The 25538-nt window shown below is 47.5% G+C and overlaps 2 protein-coding genes across 2 annotated transcripts; one reads left to right on the top strand and one right to left on the bottom strand.

The window, feature by feature from the left end:
• The first annotated feature begins 30 nt into the window (after positions 1-30).
• lpin2 (lipin 2) lies at positions 31-12449 on the top strand. The gene is made up of 19 exons (XM_049746252.2): positions 31-1204; positions 1555-1755; positions 2591-2686; positions 2888-3336; positions 3508-3634; positions 3729-4017; positions 4090-4189; positions 4259-4446; positions 4588-4681; positions 4756-4825; positions 4898-4990; positions 5054-5136; positions 5202-5346; positions 5580-5728; positions 6300-6386; positions 8564-8716; positions 9615-9729; positions 9981-10084; positions 10197-12449. The coding sequence occupies exons 1-19, from the start codon at positions 1106-1108 to the stop codon at positions 10339-10341; spliced, it is 2787 nt and encodes a 928-aa protein (XP_049602209.1). The 5' UTR covers positions 31-1105; the 3' UTR covers positions 10342-12449.
• A 341-nt stretch (positions 12450-12790) lies between these two features.
• On the bottom strand, positions 12791-23858 carry emilin2a (elastin microfibril interfacer 2a). The gene is made up of 9 exons (XM_049746254.2): positions 23638-23858; positions 22933-23058; positions 19560-19750; positions 17637-19499; positions 14280-14588; positions 14104-14157; positions 13595-13654; positions 13367-13510; positions 12791-13271 (listed from the first exon to the last, which is right to left on the bottom strand). Exons 1-9 carry the CDS (start codon positions 23763-23765, stop codon positions 12958-12960), a joined length of 3189 nt encoding a protein of 1062 aa, XP_049602211.1. The 5' UTR covers positions 23766-23858; the 3' UTR covers positions 12791-12957.
• Between the last annotated feature and the right edge of the window lie 1680 nt (positions 23859-25538).

Here is a 25538-nt window from a genome sequence, read left to right as displayed (position 1 = left end):
GAACGAGCACATCAGTGTTGCTCCTGGTTTTTTAATTTGGTACTTGATGTTTTGTTCCTGTTCCTGTATTGGTCTGATAGACTAGTGTTTTGTCAACAAAAGACTTTTACTCGGATTTCTTGCATTTGAGTCCATTAGTTTGTGCTGCTGTCAGTTTCATTTTGGTAGGTTTCTACTTCCTGTGTTAAGGCTTCTCATTCCCATTGCCTTGACGAGACTCTCTGCGCTTATCCAACAACTGTTTCGCCGCAAATCACTTTAGTTTGAATTTTCTCTGCCTGGAGCATCTGAGGCCATTTGTTTGTGCTGCTTCTTGTTTTCTTTTGGTCGCTTTCAACTTCCTGTTTTTTAATATTCCCCTTGACTTGATAGTAGCAAACATTTCCAGACCAACCTTTGTGTTCAGTTTGTTAATAATTGAGTTTCAACATATTTGTTGTTAACAGCCTTTTAGAGTGGACGTTTACTAATGGTGCAGCATCATATGTAGACAGACGATTTTGTATTACTCACCATCGTATATATTTTTTATTCAGGCCACACTAATAAGTTTAAATGCTAATAATGTGAAATGCTATATACATTGAGGGCTCATTTTAGTTCGCATTATTGGTCTGTAAATGTAATAATCCCTCGGGGATTACACTTTACAGTCCTCTCATTGTTCGGTACTCGTAGTCACATGTTTTGAATGTAGATTAATTATCGCGCCGCGGTAACTACCGGCCATTGTACTAATTGATCCTATTGGCGCAAGACCGAAAGCCACAAGCTTCCGTGATGAGTCACAATAACAAGCGGCAATGATCGTATCGTTCACGCGACAGCGCGTGTGAACGTCACACCGCAGAGAACACCTTATTATCAGCAGCAAAAACACCTCGTGGCGAGTGTCACCTTATCAGCCGTCAGCTGTCATCTCATTGGCTCAACTGACGAGCCTGTCTGCTGGCGGAGCCATGAATTGTAAAGTTTATGACAGCGTTTCATAAGAGCAGGTGATAAGTCGGAGGATACATAAAGAACACGTTCAGGATGGTTGAGTTAAGTTATGCAAGAAGTTTGCTGTGGTCACGGTGGAGTGTCATGAGCTCTTGTGGACACCATGAAAAGACAAAGATCCTCAGGAACCACCAGCACGGAGGATAACAATGACAGCAGTGAGTTGGATGATTTACCATCGTTAAAATCCTCTTGGAACTTGGTGAGTCGTTTTTTTCCCCAAGGCAGGAAGTTTACTTGTGAACGTTGAACTCTTGGCGGATCGTTGTGTGCACACATGCTTTTCATCCTCAAGCAGCTCCTTTCTCCCATGGCCCGAACTAAAGGTCAGGATGAGATGTAAACATTTCGGGTAATGTCAACAAAGGCGGGGGAGTTTACAAGGGCCATGAAACTCGACCCTGGCCTGACTCGCTGCCTTTTGTTTACGTCCCTTTATAGCATCACATTGCCGTTAAGTAGCCATCTTGTAACTCTTCCTCTGTGTGTTTATTTTTTTATAAATTCTTTGTAAACCTGCCCGCCTGACTCGATGCTGTGCTTTGTTCCCAGGTGGACACCATGAACTACGTCGGTCAGCTGGCCGGGCAGGTGCTGGTCACCGTCAAGGAGCTGTACAAGGGCATCAACCAGGCCACGCTGTCTGGATGCATCGACGTGGTGGTGGTCCGCCAGCGGGACGGCACCTACCAGTGTTCGCCTTTCCACGTGCGCTTCGGCAAGCTCGGTGTGCTGCGTTCCAAAGAGAAAGTGGTGAGTACCCTTGATGGTTCGAGATGACAAACCAGAACCCCAAAAACTCAAAATGTTCTTTTCCCCTTGTTGGACTTTTGTCAGTAGTATTTTTTTTGCACTTGTTAGCCTCGGTGGGGTGGGGGGGGATTAGTGAGAGGTTGGTACTTTCTCACCCGCTCCCTAGAATGCTGATGGACTCGGAGGGAGGAATGAATTAATGAATGAGTCATTCCCATAGCAACAAGCACTACAACTTGAATGCGTGGGCAGGAGAGGAAACTGCAAAGGAGGAGGGGCCGGGGGGGGGGGGGGGGGGGGGGGCGCTTGCGGCTAAGGGGTGTTTTGCAACCAGCCTCCTACTGCACCAAAATGAAGTAAGACAGGGGTGATTATAAAACATCATCTTTGCCGTTCTTTTTAAATGTACAATATTGAGCCTGCTGCGGTGGAGCTGCCTGTGAGCTTAACAGGGTTCAAGAGGGCCCTCATTTATTCTGCCTCATTAGTTAATTCAGCATGAAACTCGGTCGTCGTCATCCCTTGCCTTACGTAAAAGCTCCCCGAGGGTGGGAAATGAAATCTTGTGACTGCCAAGCGAGCCCCATTTTCAACACAGCATATTGGTGTCTTGGTTCGCACGTCTGTTTCACAGTCGAGAAGATCTGGCTTTAGATCCTGTTTTTTTCTCCCACTTTCCAAAAAAGATGTGTAGTTCTTTGACAAATAAAATTGGGCTATTTGAAGGTGGGATAGGCTTCATCTAAACTGAATCTAAATGACAATAATTCAAGTCTATCTTTCATTTTGCTCTATGGGTGTCATGATATATGTCCTCCGTTTTTTTTTCTTCCAGATTGACATTGAAGTGAATGGGGAGCCTGTGGAGTTGCAAATGAAACTCGGCGACAATGGCGAGGCTTTTTTCGTCCAGGAAACCGAACAGGAGAATGTAAGTATGACATGATTTTTTTTTTTTAAAGTAATTATGAAAATGGGATATAAATTATTATTATGTTTGATCTGATTCATTGATTCAGCGATTATTAAAATAATTAACTAGCCACCTCCAACCCCTTAGCTCTGTCCCAGGTCAACATTTGATAAAAGCATGTCAGACGTGTTATTTAAAAAAAAACAATCTGTCCTCCAGCAGATTGTTCCCGCCCACCTGGCCACATCCCCAATCCCAACAGAGAGTCACCTTTTCTGGATCTCAGAAGTGGAGCACCGGTCCTCAAAAGAGTTGCAAGACGACGACCCGGCCGACCAGGAATATCCCCCCAATCCGCCGACGCCCGCCACCGTCTCCACAAAAAAGAAGAAAAAACGGAGGAAGAAGCACAAAGGGGACCCTCGGAGAGAAGAGCTGACTCCCCCCACGTCGGTCACCCCCGCCGCTGCTACCACACCAGCTGCTACCACCACCACCGAGGAAATGTTTGAGATGGACCTAAGCTCTGATGAGGATGCCTCGGTGCCTCACGTGTCCAGATCGCCTTCAACGTCCACAATACGAGATGTTGACCCCAGACTACCTGCGGCCAGACATAGCTTGGATGGCTATGCACTGTCTGATGGCGACTGGGCAACAAATGACAGGTGTTTTTTTTTTTGTTTTTTTTTCTGCCAGAGATTTTAAAATGCGTGAATTGAAAAGCACTGGAGTCAATCACTAACCAAAACACAGTTGCACAAACAAATAAAGAAGGACATAAGGTCACCTACCACAAATAACCATCTTCTTATGTATGTATTTCTTTGTATTTGCAGCCAAGGCTTATCTCAGGCCTTTTCTCCAAAGAGTGATTCCGAACTGATGGTGAGACCGTCGGAGACTCTGCTGCGAGCCGAGTCGCACATGCAGTGGACCTGGGGAGAGTTTCCGGAAACGGCTAAGGTAAGAAAGTCATCTTCAACATGACCTTTTTACCTGTGATGTTTAGTGTTGGAAAAATGGCGGTCCTCCCTCACCTTGTATCGCCAATATCCAGGTGACCAAAAAAGACAGAGCGGAGCTACTTAAAACCGTGACCATCACCCCTTCCGAGAGCACCCATTTCCGCGTTATCCTCAGCTCCGAGGCCATGGAGGACTACAGCGAAACGGAGGATGGCGACCGCCACGTGTGCGCCATCGTCAAGCCCGAGCCGCGCACGCTCACGAGCGCCGCGCGTGAGAGTCCGGACGCTCTCGCGCAGCCTGCGGAATTGCTGCCGTACGACGTGGTCACCTCCACCCCCGGCAGCAGCCAGCAGAGCGACTCCCCCTCCAAGAAGAAAGGTTGCTTTGATTTGAGTGTTCGGCATAAGTAGGGCTGGGAGATAATCGGTTTAATTTGCTTGTTGAGTGCAGGTGTCCCGAAGAGGAGCCATCATCAGGGTCCCGAGGACATCTACCTTGATGACCTGAATGCACTTGAGCCCGATGTAGCCGCCAGATACTTTCCCAAAAGGTTCGCCCGCCCCCAGGGCTAAAAATATGTTGTTCAGCGTGATCGTAACTCGCGTTTCTCGCGTTGCAGCGAGGCGGAGGCGGCCGGCAAGCACTGGATGGAAACTGAGATTCGCTCGGGTTCGCAGTCGCCGCAGTCGGTCGGCAGCGCCGCCGCCGACAGTGGCACAGAGTGTCTGTCGGACTCAGCAAGCGACCTCCCGGACGTCACGCTGTCGCTGTGCGGAGGCCTGACGGAGAACGCGGAGATATCCAAAGGTACTTGTTGTCATGGCAACAAAAGACACACTTGGGGTTTTGGACATCCGGCAGTAGATTGTGTGTGTGGGGGGCGGGAACTACCAAAGTCAGCTGACAAAGCTTTTTAGAACTCCTGCAAGTGTTCTCTTGTCTCTTCAGAAAAGTTCATGGAGCACATCATCACCTACCACGAATTTGCTGAAAATCCAGCAATTATCGATAACCCAAACCTTGTCGTTAAGATAGGAAACAGGTAAGCATGATTTCGTTTTCCCCACTGAAATCAATTCAACCGACTAATGCAATCAACTGGTTCCCGACACGCAGATATTATAACTGGACTCTTGCTGCACCCTTGATTCTAAGTCTACAAGCATTTCAGAAGAATTTACCAAAGGTAATTTGAAGATATTACTGCAAACTTGCCATGCCAGCGGCGGGAATTTGAACACCGACTCAAACGCTTTAGGCTACAGAGGAGGCCTGGGTGAAGGAGAAGATGCCAAAGAAGTCGGGCCGCTGGTGGTTCTGGCGGAAACGGGCGGATAGTGCAATCAAGCAGGTTTCTGTCACCATTGACAACATTGAGTATGAGCCTTCGAGACTTATTTCAAATGTATTGCAGTCTGAGATCAAGCTTGACACCAAGGAAGAGTCTCAGTCGGCGGAGGAAGGACCCGCCATGACGCAGGAGAATCTCACGCTACGGTAAATTCTAGCCTTTTACAACGTGGACGGCGTATATTTACCATCAATTTCATGTACGCTTAAAGGAGCAAAAACACAGACTCGTCCAGCGACGAAGAATGCAAGGAGGTGAGCGCCGCGTCGTGTCAGGAGAGACACCATCATGACAGTCAGCAGCATCTCGGTGCCCACGCCTACAGGAAGTCGCTACGTCTCTCCTCTGATCAGATTGTGAGTGCGCTAAGTCATAGTAACTGAATATGTAAAAACAGTGGGGGGGGGGGTTAGTTCATTTGCCAGTATGGAGCACCACCTGCTGGCTGAAATTGGTACTTGCGCCATTTAATATTGAAGTTGCTGAATAGAATTGCTGGATTGCTCGAGATAGCTTGAACTGATAAATTAGTAGATGGGCAGCCAGAGTTGATTGTCTTTTTCAAATTCTTTTGCCCTGGTACTACCAGGCCAGTCTGAAACTGAAGGAAGGCCCCAATGACGTGACGTTCAGCATCACCACGCAATACCAAGGCACGTGCCGCTGCGAGGGCACCATCTACCTGTGGAACTGGGACGACAAAGTCATCATCTCTGACATCGACGGAACCATCACCAAGTAAGGCCCCACAACGAGAAGCTCGTTATATTATTGTAGCTTCTCAAATTACGTTGCGATACAATAACGAGGTGTGCAGTATGGACATTTTTTTTAAGAACTTTAATTGAGAATGGAAAACAAGGATGTGAGCCCACACACAACATCTTTCACAAGTTACTTTTTAGATGAAGGCAATTATACGCCAAGATGTTGTGATGCCTTTTCTTGAGTAGCGTAATTGCTTTTGACATGTTTACCCCTCTCAAAATAGCACATATTGTCTCACATTGGCTTTTTAATTAGCTGAAAGCTCGCCTCCAAAGCGCCACTGATGTCACCTTCCATTTCCTCCGCAAATGCGCATAGGTTGCCCACATATCAAACCAGCCAGATTGACTGCGGCTTATTATCTGCTGTGACCCCATAGAAGACCCGTGACATGTGGCCTCTGTTAGCGCACCGCTCACTAGGCTCCATAATGAGCTCATTTACATTTGAAATGCAACAGTCTCTCCCACGCGCAGCTAATCTTACTTTATACCAGAGCTCTACTTTATGTTCTCTCTCACTTAGTTTCTGTCACCTTTAGGTCCGACGTGTTTGGACAGATCCTGCCGCAGCTTGGGAAGGATTGGACCCACCAGGGGATCGCCAAGCTCTATCACTCAGTAGCCGAGTAAGTACACAACGGGAAAGAAGCATCTGGGCTCGATTCACAGTTGTCACGGGTTTGCCTTTCTTGCGGCCATGCATTTATGAGGCTTGCTTCAATGGAGACATAGTTTATTATGAATTTTGTAAACAATTTAGAAGAGTTCCCAGATGCCTTAATAAAAGGTTTCTGACCTTCCCCACAGTCTGGTTCAAATCACTCAGTTGTGGGTAGGTCTGGCTCTGTCTCAAGTTAATGCAGAGGATTTTTTTTTTTTTTTGCCCTGATTACTGGGATGGTCAACGAAACAATTTGATTACCGTAATTGCCGGACTATAAACCGCACCGGATTATAAGCCGCACCAGTTAAAATTCAGGGATATTTCAGTTTTTTTTTTTTTTTTTTTACATAAGCCTCACCGGACTATAAGCCGCACGTGCACACGAGTTTTTTTTTACAACGAAAGACAGTACATAGAAAGCCTTTTTAACGTTTTAATAACATACTTGAACATGTCTTTCTAAACATTGCCTGTGATGCAGCAGTAGTACCGCAGCAACGCGGAAGTGTGCACGCGAGTTATTAGCAAAGAAAGACTGGACACAGAAAGTTTTTTTAAAGCTTTAATAACATACCTTAACATTTCTTTCCAAACACTGCCTGTGACGCGGCAGTAATACCGCAGCAACACGGAAGTAACACAGCAAAGTCACTGAGACGCGGCGGTAACACAGCAGCAATACGGTAGCACAGCACTAACAGGGCTGGTTAAAAAAAACATACCAGTAAAAGTAAAAAAAGAGCCGTCTTCATCTTCCTCCTGTGCACTGAAACCATCGAAGTCTTCCTCCTTAGTGTCCGATTGGAATAGCGTTAGATATCCTTCGCCTCACACTTTCTCAGTCTCTCTTTCGTCGTCGGTTTTATGCATTTCTTCGAGTGTGAAGAGGGTCTGTTCATGCTAATCTTATTCATGCACGAAGCGCTAAATTACATTAAACCAGCGAGCGACACGTATAGCTTAAAAGCGGCATCATATGCATTTCTTTTGTCCCCCATAATGACGGTTTGTGTATAAAAGCTTCCGGTCTTTGTGTGAATGCGGGAGTTTATGCGTGATGCACGAGACGATCAAAACACAAACTGGCACGTCTTCTTCGGCGCATTATCTCTTCTTCGTCTGTCTCGCTCTTGCTTCCTGCTAGAGCGCCCCCTGGAGACCAGAGGCCGTAAAAATCCATAAGTACGCTCCAGAGTAGAATCAAGATAATGTCAGCAACATCGACCGCCTTTGGCTTAAAAGCGGCATCATATGCATTTCTTTTGTCCCCCATGATGACGGTTTGTGTATAAAGGCTTCCTTTCAGTAATGTCCGTCTTGATCGCGTTCTGCGTGATGCGCGAAATGTAAACACAAACTAGCACGTCTTCTTCGGCGCATTATCTCTTCTTCGCCTGTCTCGCTCTTGCTTCCTGCTAGAGCGCCCCCTGGAGGCCGGAGGCTGTAAAAATCCATAAGTACGCCGCGCCGCCGTTTAAGGTTCAAAGTAACCTTCTGAATAAAATGCATTAAAAGTTCACATTCATTACAACTTGTTTTTGGTGAGCAAAATGTCAGAAGAATTGAATTTAAATGCTGATTGATTGGGTTTTAATACAATGCAGATGGTCCAAACAGCGCCACTGCTTTGTGTAATCTCTGAGTGACATGGCAGAGTAAGAGAAAGGGTTTAGAGCACAGGTGTCAAACTCAAGGCCCGGGGGCCAGATACGGCCCGCCACATCATTCTATGTGGCCCGCGAAGACAAATTGTGCATCAAATTCGTGTGTCATTACTAGAATTGCAAATTGTCTTCACTTTTAATAATATCTTTTTTTTTAAATATTTGACCAGTTTTTACTCGTCTGATTTGAAAACGAGTTATTTGTCAGTTTGTTTTGTAGCTTTTACTGTATATAATAGTGTTAAGAGTAAAAGTGATCAAGTCATCACAAAAATCACGGAAAAAATCTTATATAAGCCGCACCTGACTATAAGCCGCAGGGTCCAAAATTTTGGAAAAAAGTCGCGGCTTATAGTCCGGAAATTACGGTACATTGACCTTTGTCAAGTATTTGTTTCACTTTCTGAATGCTCCGATATAGCCGATCTAATTAGTGCTCTTCTTAGCAGTTTGTCTTGTCTTTCTTCGTTGGCAGGAACGGCTACAAGTTCCTGTACTGCTCGGCTCGCGCCATCGGCATGGCAGATATGACGAGGGGCTACCTGCAGTGGGTCAACGACGATGGCACCATCCTGCCCCGCGGGCCTCTCATGCTGTCACCCAGCAGCCTCTTTTCAGCTTTCCATAGGTAACCCAAACATAGACTAATCCCGTCTTATGAGATAAATGGACACCTCCTCTTGCCAGGAAAACAAAATAAGTAGGTCATTATCTCATTGCAACTTTGTGTTTATTTGAGCATTTTTAGGCTTTGTTGCTAACCAAAACAGCAGCACCGGAGACAGTGTTCAAGTCCTCGTAGAAAGTCCTTAGTCGCTAGCCGCCACATGGCGCCAAAGCAAGGTTTTTATGAGATATGGCTCATGTTTTCGTCAGAATAGGTTCCAAAAATTAAAAATATCATCTGTGAAGTGGAGAATGTGTGGATGCCAATACCAGACTGCAAACATTTTGGCATCCACTGTAATGTGCTAAAAATGCATGCAAATAAATATTTTTTTCCACAACAGATAGTGACCAATTGAATCAAAATGAATTAGAATTGTGTGTTTCATTTGAACCCAAACGTCTTTAATATCCAACAAAAACAACGAAATTGACCTTGCCGTTCCAATATTTTTGGAGGGCACTGCAGAGTGAAAACAATTTCGATTTGGACGGTTGCCTCGGATTTGGATGACTGCAGCAGTTAGATTTTACGCACAGGAAGAGCCAAAGCCCTCTGGCATCCTCTGTTGACATTTTTCCCAAATGCACCCGTGCGTTGCGCTAAACACAGCTCTGTATTATAGAGCATTCTCACTTTAATTACATCGGATGGAAGCGGGCGTTGTCCTCTATATTTTCTGCCGCTCATATGTTGTCGTCGCCGCTTGTAACCACAGCAACGTCCAAGGCCTCGCCTTCTACATCTGTCATAACAGCCGCATTGTGTTTGCATTGGGCACGAGGAAATTCTTGCTCCATGTCGTTGCCTGTCCAACGTAAGGGAAGGCTATCATCATCCCGGTCTTGTGTTCCCTCAGGGAGGTCATCGAGAAGAAACCCGAGATCTTTAAGATCGAATGCCTGACGGACATCAAGAACCTGTTCCAGCATAACAAACAGCCGTTCCACGCCGCCTTCGGCAATCGAGCCAACGTGAGTTCATGTCAGACCGATGACAACGTGTGATTTAATGCAGAGCTGTATCAACACAAGCAGATGTCGTCTGAAAAAGTGACACGCTCAACGTCTTGTTTTGATGTGTCATCATAACACGCATTAGAAAACTTTCCACCAATACAGTGCTGGCTGTTATATAATCAAGTATGAACTCATTTTAAGCTCTTAAATTGTGTTTATGAAACCCCTTCGGTATGTTTTGCATCCACTATTCCACGTCTGTGTAGGATGTCTTTGCCTACAAGGAAGTGGGAGTTCCCGTTTGCAGGATCTTCACGGTCAACCCGAAGGGAGAGCTGATCCAGGAACAGACCAAGGGCAACAAGTCCTCGTACGTACTCCGGGGCCAGCTCCCATTCGTGTTTTGACTTGTGAGCTTGTACAGCATACAAACGATTCAAAAGTCCATTTGTCACAATACGTCTCCATTTTTGTTTGTCCAGTTACTGCAGGCTGAGCGAGCTGGTGGAGCATATGTTCCCGCTGTTGAGCAAGGAGCAGAACGAAGCTTTCGCTATGCCCGAATTCAGCTCCTTCTGCTTTTGGAGGCAGCCCATCCCCGCCGTGGACCCCGCGGACCTGCTCTGAAAATCGCTCAGGTACTCTCTTGCAACGAGGAGAGGGCCAGGAAGTCACGCACCGCACTTGAAAGGGTGCCCTGTTGTGTTCATTTCTTTTCACGGGAGTTACCTAGCACCGCAAATGCACAAAAGAGATACCTGGGAGACGCTTGCTTTTGCCAAATCCAACGCCGCCTTCAATGCACTTCTGGACCTGCCTAATGGCCGCCGCAGTTGCGGAAGAGCGAGAACAAGTCAGGCTCCATTTTCAAGGTCACGCCTCCACATGAAGCAGCTACTCCTCACACGGAAACGATGCGAGGAGGACAATATTGGCATAGAAAACTATTTATGATGCTCAAAAACAACCTCTGCTGGATCATCATCATGATTATTTAAGTATTATGTTTAAGTTATTCCTGATGCTGATGCCTTGTCTGAAGAAGTTCTTTACAGCCACAAACATTAACTAATTGCAAACAGTAAGCCTTTTTTCTTTGAAGTACAGTACATGTTTCGGGAGTACAACGCATGTTCCTCAGCATATGCACACAACTGTTCAAACGTTTGGAGTCGCTTATTATTCATGGAAAAAAAGTCATACAAAGTACAGCCCAGAAATTGTTAATATACTAAAAACAGTGCTTATAAAAAAGGACATTTGGAAGTGACCCCTAAACCTGTGAACTGTAGTGTGTGTGTGTGTATATATATATATATATATATATATATATATATATATATATATATATATATATTCATACTCTTGAACTCTTGAATCTTCATGAATCTTGAATCTTCATATATGCACTGAAAGTGTGTAAATTTCCATTTGAAGGATTTTGACAAAAACAAAGGAATGGTGTTACTTAATGATCCAAACTCACTTGGTCTTACGGCTGCTCCTCATACTTAACCTGCAGAGCAGGGGTGGGTGACCTACAAGATCTGGCAAAAAAATAAATCAATAAATGAATGAATAAATACATAAATAAATACAGTGAAACCTAGGAGATCATGTTATTAAAAAAAATATATATATATATATAAACATTGTTGGCCAAGTAGAATAAGTGTCAAGTTGTTTTTAAACCATCCATCCATCCATCCATCTTCTGTGCCTCTTTGGAAAATTAGAAAAAACCCAATGTGATTTGGATGCCAGACAAAAACAATTTAGCAAACACATTGGAATTTTTTAATTGATATTGCAACAGTAACTTTAAAATTACTTGGGTGTTTTTTTCTTCTATTTGCTTGTATAAGTTATTCCCCACCCCTGCGCAAGTGTGTTTGTCAGCTCCTGTGTTTATGTGTAATTGGCCTTCTTAAGTCATATTTTGTTCAGCGACAAACTTACCTGCATTTTATCTCACCTGGAGAGCCTGCAAAATGGCCACATCAGAGCCCTCGTAAAATATAAAAAAACGGTTTTGTACCTGATTATGGCTCTGCTACCTCCATAGCCCAGAAAATTACACTTATAAAAAACCGCGACATGCTGTCAAAACGTTTTTTTTTTTTTTTTGCTAAAACAGCGACAGACAAAGTGTATTGTGTATATTTCTTTAAATTCATCTGTTAGAGGAAAAACGAACGTGGCAATATATTGGAAGGGGGAAAAAAAAGCAGGACTTTTAAAGCACAAATGAGACGCTAACGGCTGCATAGTCAGTGTCAGTTGTCGTTTTTTGCATCAACGGTTGATTCACGTGTGTGTTCTCTGATTAGTCGTAAATTAAAAGATAACAATGAATTCATTCTTTCTATGAAAGTAAAGCTGCTTGTGTGGACGGTGCACACCGTCCCACCCGTCTCACACAAGTCTTTGTTCGGATCATTCCACAAACGAAATCTGTTTTTAGGATGGGCGGATTACTCTGTTGCCTTTCATTTTTTTCTTTCTCTCTTTTGTGTCATTTTCTTGAAGTGAATGTTGCTTGCTTCCGTGTGTGCGCCGCCCACATGGAGCAACCACAGTGTTTATTTGGAGACTTAAATGTGGTTTAGAGTATCGTTGAAAAACAAACTATAAAGAGGAAGTACATTTAAACGAAGGAAGAAAATAGGCCTACTGACGCTAACACATTCTGGCTGTCACGGTCTTGTTTGTATTCAATAAAGTTTCTAACGGAATATGTTTGTTTGGGCTCTATTTTGTGTGTGTGTGTGTGTGTGTGTGTGTGTGTGTGTGTGTGTGTGTGTGTGTGTGTGTGTGTGTGTGTGTGTGTGTGTGTGTGTGTGTGTGTGTGTGTGTGTGTGTGTGTGTGTGTGTGTGTGTGTGTGTGTGTGTGTGTGTGTGTGTGTGTGTATGGTTTGTGTATTTCAAAGTGCACGGCTTGATATACGTAAATGACAAAAAGTGTTGACGGAATGAATTTAACTTACATCTCATCTCACTGTTATTTTTAACATTTTGCAACGACTAGTTTTTCAGGAGTTGAGAGAACTTTTTTTTTCTGCATGAATCGTCTTGGTGAGTTCATAATCGACCATTTTATTACTGTCACGTCACAGATTATGAGTGTTAAATTATGAAGACCTTTCCGCATTCACAATGGGCGGTACAAAGATTGTCAAATATATTAGATGATGTTTGTTCCTTTGTATGCACACAGTTCACTTTGCAGTCTTAGAGCTTCAGCTATCTGCGGTGGGCCGGGGGGCCGTACAGGAAGAGGGCGCCGAAGATAGAGAGCACCTCCCGGGCTTCGGTGGTGGCCAGCCGGCCCGATGTCCTCAGCAGGCCCACGCGATCGCCTCGCTTCAGGGGCACGACGAGGCTGAAGGACACGGAGCCGCCGCAAGCGCACGCATCCTGACCGGCTGCCCCCGAGCTGCGCAACCTCTGGATGCTGCGCTGGGAGACGGACAGGACCGCCTCCACCGACTCGCCGTGCTGCGCTGTCAGAAGGCCTGAGATCAGGTAGCGGCCATCTTGCGGGACTGTGAACACCCCTGGGAAAAAAAAGTGAAATATTTGATGAAAAGTTTGTGAAGCCAAATTGCTATAATTTGAATAATTGTGAATTTCAAGTGGCAGCAAATATAACCTGTGTGGGGACTGTAGTGGCCCCCGTCATTGAGCAGAACCTTGTCGAAGCGGATGATGCCAAACTCGCCAGAGAAAGGCTGGAGAGTCAGCCCGGCCGAGAAGGAGAAAGGATCGACCACGGTGGCGCTCTCTACTGGAACGCCTGACAACAACAAAGTTATGTGATGGAAAACACGGTTTTAGTCTGGAGGCTGCCCTTGGCCGACATTTCCGAGAAGGACTTTACCATGTGATTCGAGGGAAGCTTGGTAGAACGGGTTCCAGGGCACTTTAGCTACAAGTGGACCTGTCAATGACAAATGTAACACATTTGTTGTGGGATTACCCCAAAACATTGCTTCTAATTAAAAACACATCTTTTCCCACTGAATTGAAATTTTGTTGACATGCTCCAGCCTTTCCAATTGTTCATTTAACATCTGAGTTGCTCATCAATACAGCACTAATATTAGTCGTTCTTTTCAGAAGATATAATAAGAATATATGACTGAGCAATGCTAATGTCTACATGTGTTGTTGCACCGTCTTGCTTAAAGTTATTTGGCACCACGACATATATAGATGTCACAGCATTAGCATTACACTCGCAGATTAAAAAAGCTAAGCTATGTGGTTGTTTAAATGACACACTGTGTCATTGATTAATTGTTTTAATTACACACTCATTTATTTTGTGCCCAGTGCTTGTATGTCAAGTTTGTGCTGGCAAAAATTGCAAGGCAAACTATGCTGTACCTGTGTGGCTGCTTCTCTCAGGCTTGAACGATACCGGCTGCAAAGGAGGATAGCCTGCCAAAAGACAAGAAAGTACAACTTCAACGTGTTTCATCCTTTTACAAAATGGGGGGCCTCATAAGAGTCATTGTTACAAAGCAATTTTCTCTCAGCCAATCAGTGAAGACATGACCTACCTGGCGCTCCAGCGAATCCGGTGAGATGTGGCCTTGCCGAGTCCTCGGATCCCCTCCTCACCGTGACCCTGCGCATGTACCCCGGGGGTCCGGCCTCGCCCGTCTCCACCACGGGCCTGCGGGGCACCACGGGGACGCCGTGGCTCCCGGGCCACTGCGGGACGGCGGGCCGACTCGGCGGGGGCGGCCTTACGACGTGCGTGTTGGGCTGCCTGGGTGGGGGGATGATGAGGGGGATGTGGATTTGGCGAACCCGGCCTCTGCCAGGGTCCGGCGGGGATGCCGGCGGCTCGGGTCTGAGGAGGACTCCTGAGGAAATGATGAAACAGCGGTGAGGATGAGTCACGGTTTGAACCCCATGTGGGGTTCATGGCAGGATGACCGGAATGGAATGACGTCGCACTTAGAGGAAATCAACACTCATCGCTAATGTTTACACTAAGTCCATTAGCATGTGCGGTAAAAGAAGACCGGAACAACTTCCTGACACAAAAGACTTAAAACCATAACTCAAATCTATCCTAACAAGCTAAACAAGAAGGTCAAGAGCTGTTGGTATGCCGCAGTGCGATCGTACATTGCATCTCAACTAGCGCCTGAATAATACAGCAGAGGAGTCAGCTTAAGATGCTTGGCTGGCATGGCAACGGGCCGTGGAAGCGGCGGGAGAATAAACAAAGCCCTTATTAGCTTAAATAAGTGTGTCTGCACACAACCATTCTATCCCGCACTTTGCATTAGTACAAGCACAAATCATGTTTTTCCAAGACGACGGTATTGCTATGCTGTCTTAATGAAGGCCAAGAAGGCCCAGGCAGGCCTCAGAGCAACTAATGGATGGAAGCAGTCCAACAAGACTTTAGCTGGGATTGTAAAAAATGCCAAAGACTAGCCAGACGCATCACTCATGGCTTGTCAAACTTTTTCTTGACTCCAACGCGCTTCTCTTTTTGCACTCTCGCTTGCTTAATCTGCCCAACTTTTCCAACAAAGTGTAGTCAGGTATTCCTATTTCAAATATGGCTGTATTTTATCGTACACAGCGTGTATGGCGCCATTTCCCCCTCACAGCCTTTGACTTCAAGAGAACTTTGATATCCTTCTTCTGCTCCCTGATCGCAATAGACGCTTCAGCGGAGGGTCCTCGTCGCTCTGTTTAGAAATGCAGTGATCCGCGAAATCAAAGCGGTCGTTTGATCAAATTGATTCGCTAAGGCCTCCCCCAGGGAGATGTCCTCTGGCACCCGTGCAAGGACGCATCTTAAAGGAGCTCGTGAGGTGACAAGGAAGTGACGAACATCTCAGACAAAAAAATAAATAAAAATGTTTGAGTCTTGAAAGAAATCTAAAAAATGTGCGGTTAGGCTTTCGTATTTCGACATCTCCTAAATTGCTCCATCGGCGAATTCAAGACAGGAATGGGATTTCTAACTAGGCTAAAGGTTTCCAATCCATGTTTGGGTTTCAATCAGGGTTGGATTTAAAATAAGGTATCAAATGAGAATTTTGAGTCAGGGTTAGGGTTTCAAATAAAGATTTTATATTTCAATCAAGGAATGTACAGACTGCTTCACAAGAGCCAGTCCATTTATACAGATGTGTGATGTAACACTGTGAGAAGTGATTTCCAGGCTCCAAATTGTTGACAGTCTGGTCGTGTCCACGGGACCTGAAGGATCCAGCTATGACAACAGCTCATTTGTTTACAGCCTACTCGAGGCCCGCCATGTGACGGCAGTGTGCCAGGACTGCTCTGGATTTCAGATTTCACTTTATCTCTTGTTCAAGCTGCTTTGCTTTTCCCCAGATCACAACGTATTTTCAGAATAATCACAACAACTATTTTGGGTGGTAACTTGTTTTTAGGGATGAGCCTCTTGAGCCCTTAATGAATCCCTCAGAGGTTGGGCTAGAGCCATAAAAGACTTTTTCCACTGTGCATGCTCTCAAAATGTTAGGTAACTGTACTGAATTACTTTTTTTTTGTACAAATAGCAACAATATACACACTACAGCATCTTGTTGCTATGATATCATACTCTTGATGACGTCACACGACGCCCGCGGAGGAACGTAAACAAGAAGAGCCAATGGAAACTTGATTAATTAAACTAATTAGTGTTACCCATATTAACCACAAGGGGCAGACTGCTCGCCAGCGCCTCCAATCGAGAGGCTCTAATGTGCATGCGTGTCATGGCTGCGCAATAGGAAGGCCCCAGTCCCTGTCTCCCACCCAAAGTTAGCCAGGATAGGCTCCAGCTCACCCATGACCTGCATGAGTGCTATCGAAAACAGATGGATGGACAAAATACATTTTTCAAAATTGCATTCTTCGAACTTAGTGCTAACAGTTAGGGGAAAGCCCTAGTCCTCCCTCTGTTCCACATGACTACTTTGTTTTGGCCAATGCAATGTTAAAAAGAAGGGAGGCACTGACTGGCCAAGGGGCCCAAAGCCATGACATCACAACTGAAGGCAGTCTACGCATCTGGTCATGGGTGTGGAGCTGTGCTTAACCCCTCCTCTTCTCCATCACTGCAATGAGTCAGGCAGGGCCTTAATGAAGACCAGACCACGACTCGTCAGGCTGAGGTCACTCTACGGGAATCCCTAGAGCTTGATAATGCGTGCGTGTGCGTCTGCAGGCGTGTGCGCTGAGTGACTGAGCGCTGAGGTGGACAAGAAATGAAAACCCCAAAAAGGCCACATTACTCACTTTGTTGCTCAGGGAGGAAAAAAGACAGTCGACTGATGTCTCCTTCGGGGAAGCGAAAACGGCGTAATTAAATCACTGCAAGCAGTCATCAGGGGCTGGGATCCAAAAGCCGGCTTGCCGCATAAATATTTTAGCACCGCTTTACCTGCCGCATTCCTTCTATATAAAAATGTGGAATTCTTGGGACAACAACATTATAAGTCACAGGAAGTTTCCATTATAGACCTCTCAGCGGCCTGGCGCTGCGGCCGCATATTGAATGACATAGGAGGAGGCCAGACAGCCAGCCAGCGAGAGGCCCAGTGAACTCGTGTCCTCCCACTCGGGGAAATACCCTGCGGCCATTTAGGGGGATGTGATCCTTTTCCTCCGAGCCTCTGTGTGACCGGTGCAGACGTGATATTATGCAGGATTATCTGCAGGAAGGTTTTGTGTTTGTACAGATGTTAATCGCGCTTGATAAAATGCTGGGAGAGTTGGGAAGGAAGTCCGTGGAAGAATCGGATCTATTCAGTCACTCCATTTGAGAACCGCTCGTATTCGAACCGAACTTTTCCTGTCGGGATGTTTGATATTGCTTTGTTTCAGACCGATACCACTCTGACTACTCACTGATACCAAGAACTGATACAACTCACCTGGATCCTTGGCAGCGACATCTTTTGAGACCTGTCTGGCCATGGCAGACAGCTGGGCCTGGAACCGTCGCAAGGCGTTGTGCACTTCGCCGATGTCGGCGCTGTGACGTCCGCAGGTTGCGTTCATTCTCGCCAGGTCGGTTTTCAGTTCTTCGATGTGAGCGCTGTCTATCCTGAGGCACGCCTTCTCCAGAGTATCCACTCGTCCTTCGACGTGTTCACACCGACTCCGATCGGTCGACACCTGCTTGGCGAGTTGGTTCCTCAGTTCCTCCGTGTGGCGGCTGCTGGCGTTAGGCTGAGCGGCGAGCACCGACCTCCCCGGGTCACTTAGCTCCGCCCGGCAGCATGTTGCGTTGATTTTAACCATGTCCTGGTTGTACCTGCTCAAGGAATCACTCAGTCCAGTGACAGCACCGGCCAGGCCCACAACATTATCTTGAATGTTAATCAGTTCCTTCTGGAAGTCGTCCATATTCTTGGAACGTTTCTGGTTCCCGGCCGATTCTCTTTCCACACTTTCTAGCAACTGCTGGAGCTTGTCCGTATTTGTGCCGACATCGGTACGAAGAGCGTCCAAGTCTTTCCTGTAGCGACCCAGATCCTTCCAAATGATATCCAGTCCCTTAGATGAGGGCGAGGGACTTCCTTCAACGACGGTGGTTTCTGAGCTAGAGCAGCCTGCCGAGCACAATTCTCCAACGGCGTTGATCTTGTCGTCCAGACCCTGAAGGAGGAATTTGTTGTTGTTGACTTGCGCCTGTACAGTATCCATGGAGTCTCCAACCCCCCCCGAGAAGGAGTTGTTGCTCATTTCCACCAGCATGCTGGTGAACTGGTCCTCCATGCTGTTGAGACGCTCGTCCAGAACTTGCCTTAGCGACGCCACTTCTTCTGTGATGATCCGCGTCAGCTTCTCTTCTATGTAGAAGCAGTGAGTTTCTGAATTTTGTTCGCTGACATTTAAGCGGGCTTCCAATTCTTCAATCAACGGGAGGAAGTTGTTGTTGTCCTCCCGGGGCTCGGACAGGTGTATCAGCTCGTTGTCGATGCGAACGTTTAAGATGCGGTAAGCCTCCGTGATACGTTCGATTTCAAGCCACAAGTCTTTGTGGTTGTTATGGTCCTCCTGCTTCTTAGCCGGGTCCGTCTGTCGCTGGGTTCGCGATGGCCCATCCGCAGCGGCCAAGTCCACCCGCAGAGCTCGGATCTCCTTCCTGAGGTCGGCCTCTTTGTTGTCCACCAGTTTGGTGAGGCTTTCCAAACCTTGGTCGCGACTGTCCTCGCAGGTCTTCTGCAAGGTCTGGATTTTGCTACTGCATGCCGCTTGGATCTTGTCCAAGTGTTCCTTCATGGTCTGGTCCAGTTCGTTCTTCAGCTTTTCCACTTTGCTATCGACGTAGCTCTGCACAAGATCAAGCTCCATCATGGCCGGAGTCTGCGATTGCGAAGCATCCATCAGGACGCGAATCTGCCCCTCGTGACTTGTTATCGTCCCTCGCAGGTCTTCCAGCAACTCCTCCTTGCTTTTGAGCGCAACGTTGATATCATCTAAGCGGCCTTCAATTTTTTCTAAGACCTTGTCTACGGCGATCCCGCCTCTGGAGGCCTGGTGGCCATCCAGCACGGCTGGACTGTCCTCAGGTCCCGGGACCACGGCGCTGTCGGGAGGCTGCATGTTGTTGAAGAGCGTGATCAACATGTTCTTGGTGTCCTCCTGCAGGTCAGCGCGTAGATTGACCGTGAAGCCTTTCAAAACAGACTGCAGGTCCAAGACTGTCTGGGAGAGGCGCTGAACTTCACCTTCCAGAAGGTGCACCTTGTCGTTGGTCTCATGGTGACCCGTCTCTCTGCGCTCTGGCCCTGAAAGCATGTCACACAGTGAGGCTAGGCAAACCAGAAGATCTGAATTGGGCCACTTACTCTGTATGTGTCTGTTTGAATATCCAGTACTTGATGGGCCATAGGGCTGAAGTTCTTGCACTATCTGATGTTCTGGAGTGGCTTTTAAATCTCGACAGCCAGGTCCTTGGTAGCCCGGACAGCACCGCCACTCCAACTCCGACACTTTCTTCTGGGCAATCTTGTACGTGGGTCGGAACCGAGTTTTGTATCTGAGAAAGATTTGAGCTAATCAGACGGACAATCATTCTCGGAACGCTAAACACACTCTTTGTCATGCCTGTTTTTTGTTTGTGTTTATTCCGGGTTCCGGTACAAGCCCTCTTGAGAGGGGCTGGACTCTCTTCCACTCTGGAGTTGCCCACGGTGAGAGGCGTCGAGCAGGTGTGGGTATACTTATTGCCCCCCGGCTGGGCGCCTGCACATTGGGGTTCACCCCGGTGAACGAGAGGGTAGACTCCCTCCGCCTTCGGGTGGGGGGACGGGTCCTGACTGTTGTTTGTGTCTATGCACCAAACGGCAGCTCAGAGTACCCACCCTTCTTGGGGTCCCTGGAGGAAGTGCTGGAGAGCGCTCCTTCTGGGGACTCCATTGTTCTACTGGGTGACTTCAATGCTCACGTGGGCAATGACAGTGAGACCTGGAAGGGCGTGATTGGGAGGAACGGCCCCCCCAATCTGAACCCGAGCGGTGTTCTATTGTTGGACTTCTGTGCTCGACACGGATTTTCAATAATGAACACCATGTTCAAACATAAGGGTGTCCATGTGTGCACTTGGCACCAGGACACCCTAGGCCGCAGTTCGATGATCGACTTTGTAGTCGTGTCATCGGATTTGCGGCCACATGTTTTGGACACTCGAGTGAAGAGAGGGGCGGAGCTGTCAACTGATCACCACCTGGTGGTGGGTTGGCTCCGATGGTGGGGGAAGATGCCGGTCCGACCTGGCAGACCCAAACGCTCTGTGAGGGTCTGCTGGGAACGTCTGGCAGAATCTCCTGTCAGGAAGAACTTCAACTCCCACCTCCGGCAGAGCTTTTCCCACGTCCCGGGGGAGGCGGGGGACATTGAGTCTGAGTGGACCATGTTCCGCGCCTCCATTGTTGAGGCGGCCGACCGGAGCTGTGGCCGTAAGGTCGTTGGTGCCTGTCTTGGCGGCAATCCCCGAACCCGCTGGTGGACACCGGCGGTAAGGGATGCCGTCAAGCTGAAGAAGGAGTCCTATCGGGCCGTTTTGGCCTGCGGGACTCCGGAGGCAGCTGACAGGTACCGGATGGCCAAGCGGAACGCGGCTTCGGCGGTTGCTGAGGCAAAAACCCGGGCGTGGGAGGAGTTTGGTGAGGCCATGGAGAATGACTTTCGGACGGCTTCGAGGAAATTCTGGTCCACCATCCGGCGTCTCAGGAGGGGGAAGCAGTGCAACGTCAACACTGTTTACAGTGGCGATGGCGTGCTGCTGACCTCGACTCGGGACGTCGTGAGTCGGTGGGGAGAATACTTCGAAGACCTCCTCAATTCCACCTACACGCCTTCCATTGAGGAAGCAGGGCCTGGAGACTCTGAGGCGGATTCTCCAATCTCTGGGGTCGAAGTCACTGAGGTAGTTAAAAAACTCCTCGGTGGCAAGGCCCCGGGGGTGGATGAGATCCGCCCGGAGTTCTTAAAGGCTCTGGATGTTGTGGGGCTGTCATGGCTGACACGCCTCTACAACGTTGCGTGGACATCGGGGACAGTGCCTCTGGATTGGCAGACTGGAGTGGTGGTTCCCCTCTTTAAGAAGGGGGACCGGAGGGTGTGTTCCAATTACAGGGGAATCACGCTCCTCAGCCTCCCCGGTAAGGTCTATTCAGGGGTGCTGGAGAGGAGGGTCCGTCGGGAGGTCGAACCTCAGATTCAGGAGGAGCAGTGTGGCTTTCGTCCTGGCCGTGGAACAGTGGACCAGCTCTACACCCTCGGCAGGATCCTCGAGGGTGCATGGGAGTTCGCCCAACCAGTCCACATGTGTTTTGTGGACTTGGAGAAGGCGTTCCACCGTGTCCCTCGGGAGGTTCTGTGGAGGGTGCTTCGGGAGTACGGGGTGCCGAGCCAACTGATAAGGGCGGTTCGTATCACCGATGCCAGAGTCTGGTCCGCATTTCCGGGAGCAAGTCGGATTCGTTCCCAGTGAGGGTTGGACTCCGCCAAGGCTGCCCTTTGTCACCGATTCTGTTCATAATTTTTATGGACAGAATTTCTAGGCGCAGCCGAGGCGTTGAGGGGGTCCGGTTTGGGGACCTCAGCATCGCGTCTCTGCTTTTTGCAGATGACGTGGTGGTGTTGGCTTCTTCAGGCCGTGATCTCCAGCTCTCGCTGGAACGGTTCGCAGCTGAGTGTGAAGCGGTCGGGATGAGGGTCAGCACCTCCAAATCCGAGTCCATGGTCCTCGATCGGAAAAGGGTGGAATGCCCTCTCCGGATCGGGGATGAGATCCTGCCCCAAGTGGAGGAGTTCAAGTATCTTAGAGTCTTGTTCACGAGTGAGGGGAGGATGGAGCGTGAGATCGACAGGCGGATCGGTGCAGTGTCGGCAGTAATGCGGACCCTGTACCGGTCCGTTGTGGTGAAGAGAGAGCTGAGCCAAAAGGCAAAGCTCTCAATTTACCGGTCGATTTACGCTCCTACCCTCACCTATGGTCACGAGCTATGGGTTGTGACCGAAAGAACGAGATCTCGGATACAAGCGGCCGAAATGAGTTTTCTCCGCAGGATGTCCGGGCTCTCCCTTAGAGATAGGGTGAGAAGCTCGGTCATCCGGGAGAGACTCGGAGTAGAGTCGCTACTCCTCCACGTTGAGAGGAGCCAGATGAGGTGGCTCGGGCATCTTATCAGGATGACTCCTGGACGCCTCCCTGGGGAGGTGTTCCGGGCATGTCCCACCGGTAGGAGACCCCGGGGATGACCCAGGACTCGCTGGAGAGACTATGTCTCTCAGCTGGCCTGGGAACACCTTGGGATCCCCCGGGATGAGCTGGATGAAGTGGCTGGGGAGAGGGAAGTCTGGGAGTCCCTCCTAAAGCTGCTGCCCCCGCGACCCGACCCCGGATAAGTGGAAGAAGATGGATGGATGGATGGATGGATGTTTATTTATGAGCTGAGTAAATCTGTTTGTCGGTTCGGATTGCGGTTTTTCCGTTGTGCAGCCAAGACCGAAAACTCCCAGGGAGACAATAAATGACATCGCTCCCCTGCAGGCGGGAGTCATGTCTTGGGGAACATCTGGTAAGTTGTGGACTGATTTTTGCCTCCCCCCCATGTCTCCCCCAAATTTGACACCCACTTGACTGAGCTGATGGGGTGGGGGAGGCATGACCCAATAAAGTAGTTAGTCCTGATTCGCATCCGTCGCAGAACTCACGTCACTTGATGGGGGCAGTTTGTCATGAAGGGTGGGCAAGGGGCCACCACGGGCTCCTGGAAGCTCTCCACACTGCCCTGCACGGCGCAGCTGACGTTCTTGTGCACCACGTAGGCGCACCAGTTCCTGAGCCAAGGGGAAATCACAAGCGACATGTTTTATATTGCAGTCAAAATCACATGATGAGCAGGAAAAATTATTTGGGTTCATATTCTCTTCATATTTGAGCTTTTTTTTTTACAGTTGTGTTACATGTGGCACGTGGATGAAGCAGCATGTGGCTCATCACCCAAGGTCATTCCTGAACTTAGAGTTTGTGGTAACAGTTTGTGATCGCGATGGCAGAGTACCACATCCGCCGCTTTCTCAGAAATACGATCTGACTATAAACTTTCATCATCCTGAGAGTTTATTTTAGTTGCATTTTTGTCCTGTGCTGTATTTGAATCTTCACGTGCAACCGTCTGGGCGTCCCCTATCTCACACACATTCCCCAGCGTCTTATCTGCTAAGGGCGGAAGAAACAATTTTCTGCCGTTTTTAATCCAATTGAGGTGCTAGAATAACCCTAAAGACGAAAAAGACCCTAAAGCATATTATTTATGTTGGCATATGCGCAGCATGTGCGCGCAAAAAGTTGGATCAAAGCAGCAGAAACGCCCCGAGTGAACTCCGAAATTTGAGAATCAAAATGACTTTGCTGACCTGTTTCGATGTCTGTGCACCACTCCGCTGTGGAAAGGATCATAAGAAGGTGGTGGAGGAAAGCCATGCGTGAAAAAGTTGCATAAGAGCGTGAAAAGCGTCCATCGCAGTGCGCCTCCCGCACGCATATTTGCATAAAAAAAAAAAAAGGATCTACTTTTGGAAACAAAAATATGCGCTACTGTGACATGCTCCCTGCGTGGTGTGAGCGCCTTAAAAAAAGAGGGGGGGGGGGGGGGGGGAAAGTTAACTATCGACTTGACTGCAACTCCCTCCTGGTGTGACGCGAAGGGTCCACGCCCTCCTCCCAATAAAACAACAATGGAAAGCGAAGGAGCAGAAGTGTGTGTGCGCGCGTGTGTGTTTGTTAGGGGGGCTTAAATCAGATTACTGTTAGGGGAACAGTCGCTCGTTAATTACCCAGAAAGATTTGATTAGGTGGACTTTTTCACAACTTTACGACCCGGACACTTCGTTAGGTCCACCTTCACAATGTAATTATGGGGGGGAAAAAATCTTGCTTGTACAAGACAATGAAGAATGTGAAGTCTTGAGTCATCGCAAGTTCTTTCAAATTTAAATCACATGTAATGATTTAAGAAACACTTTCCTAGATATCATCAAGTGGTAGTCCAATAAGTTAACCACTATAAAAAAAAAGAGTAAAACTACTTGCCTATTTAAACTGTACTAAGGGAAAGGCAATTTACGCATTTTATTCCCTAAAATTGTGTCATAAATGGCATGTGGGCTCCCTCTAGTGGTACGTGAAAGAAATACAGTTCAGTTGTATTTAACTTTTAAGTTTAATATCATTTAAGAAGAGTTTCTTTTGAAATGTTAGTTTAGGTCATGTTTAGGTCCGCCATGTTATTTTTTTAAATTACTTTGTGATGTTTCTGAACACGTTATATGCCGTTATATGCAAATAGTACTGTATGGTATCAGTGGCGAATATTTGGGGATTTCAATAAGGCACCTGGGTACTGAGGCCCCTCAGTACCCGGAAGTGGTTGACGGTGAGCGGGAGTTTCGCCGGGTCGTGACTTTAACGGCCACCGTTGTGTGTGTTTCAGGTGAGTAAATTTGTTGAAAAGTTGATGTTCTTAACTTTTAATACTGCTGGTAGTCTGAGCTAATTATTGATTGAGAATATGATACATACGGTTACGGTTGTACAATGTATCATTTTGCGTATAACATGGACAGTGTGATGTTTATAACGGATTCGCAGTACCCGGAAGTAGTTGACTGAGCGGGAGTTTTGCCGGTTTGTGGCTGTAACGGCCACCGTTCAAGTGGTAGTCCAATAAGTTAACCACTATAAAAAAAAGAGTAAAACTACTTGCCTATTTAAACTGTACTAAGGGAAAGGCAATTTACGCATTTTATTCCCTGAAATTGTGTCATAAGTGGCATGTGGGTTCCATCTAGTGGTACGTGAAAGAAATACAGTTCAGTTGTATTTAACTTTTAAGTTTAATATCATTTAAGAAGAGTTTCTTTTGAAATGTTAGTTTAGGTCATGTTTAGGTCCGCCATGTTATTTTTTTAAATTACTTTGTGATGTTTCTGAACACGTTATATGCCGTTATATGCAAATAGTACTGTATGGTATCAGTGGCGGCGGCTCGGTGGCGCACTGGGTAGCACGTCCGCCTCACAGTTAGGAGGGTGCGGGTTCGATTCCACCTCCGGCCCTCCCTGTGTGGAGTTTGCATGTTCTCCCCGGGCCCGCGTGGGTTTTCTCCGGGCACTCCGGTTTCCTCCCACATTCCAAACACATGCTTGGTAGGCCGATTGAAGACTCCAAATTATCCCTAGGTGTGAGTGTGAGTGCGATTGGTTGTCTGTCTCTGTGTGCCCTGCGATTGGCTGGCAACCAGTTCAGGGTGTCCCCC

This window comes from Syngnathus scovelli, chromosome 17, assembly GCF_024217435.2.
Source record: "Syngnathus scovelli strain Florida chromosome 17, RoL_Ssco_1.2, whole genome shotgun sequence".
Lineage (NCBI taxonomy): Eukaryota > Metazoa > Chordata > Actinopteri > Syngnathiformes > Syngnathidae > Syngnathus > Syngnathus scovelli.
This window is presented reverse-complemented; position numbering and strand designations above follow the sequence as displayed.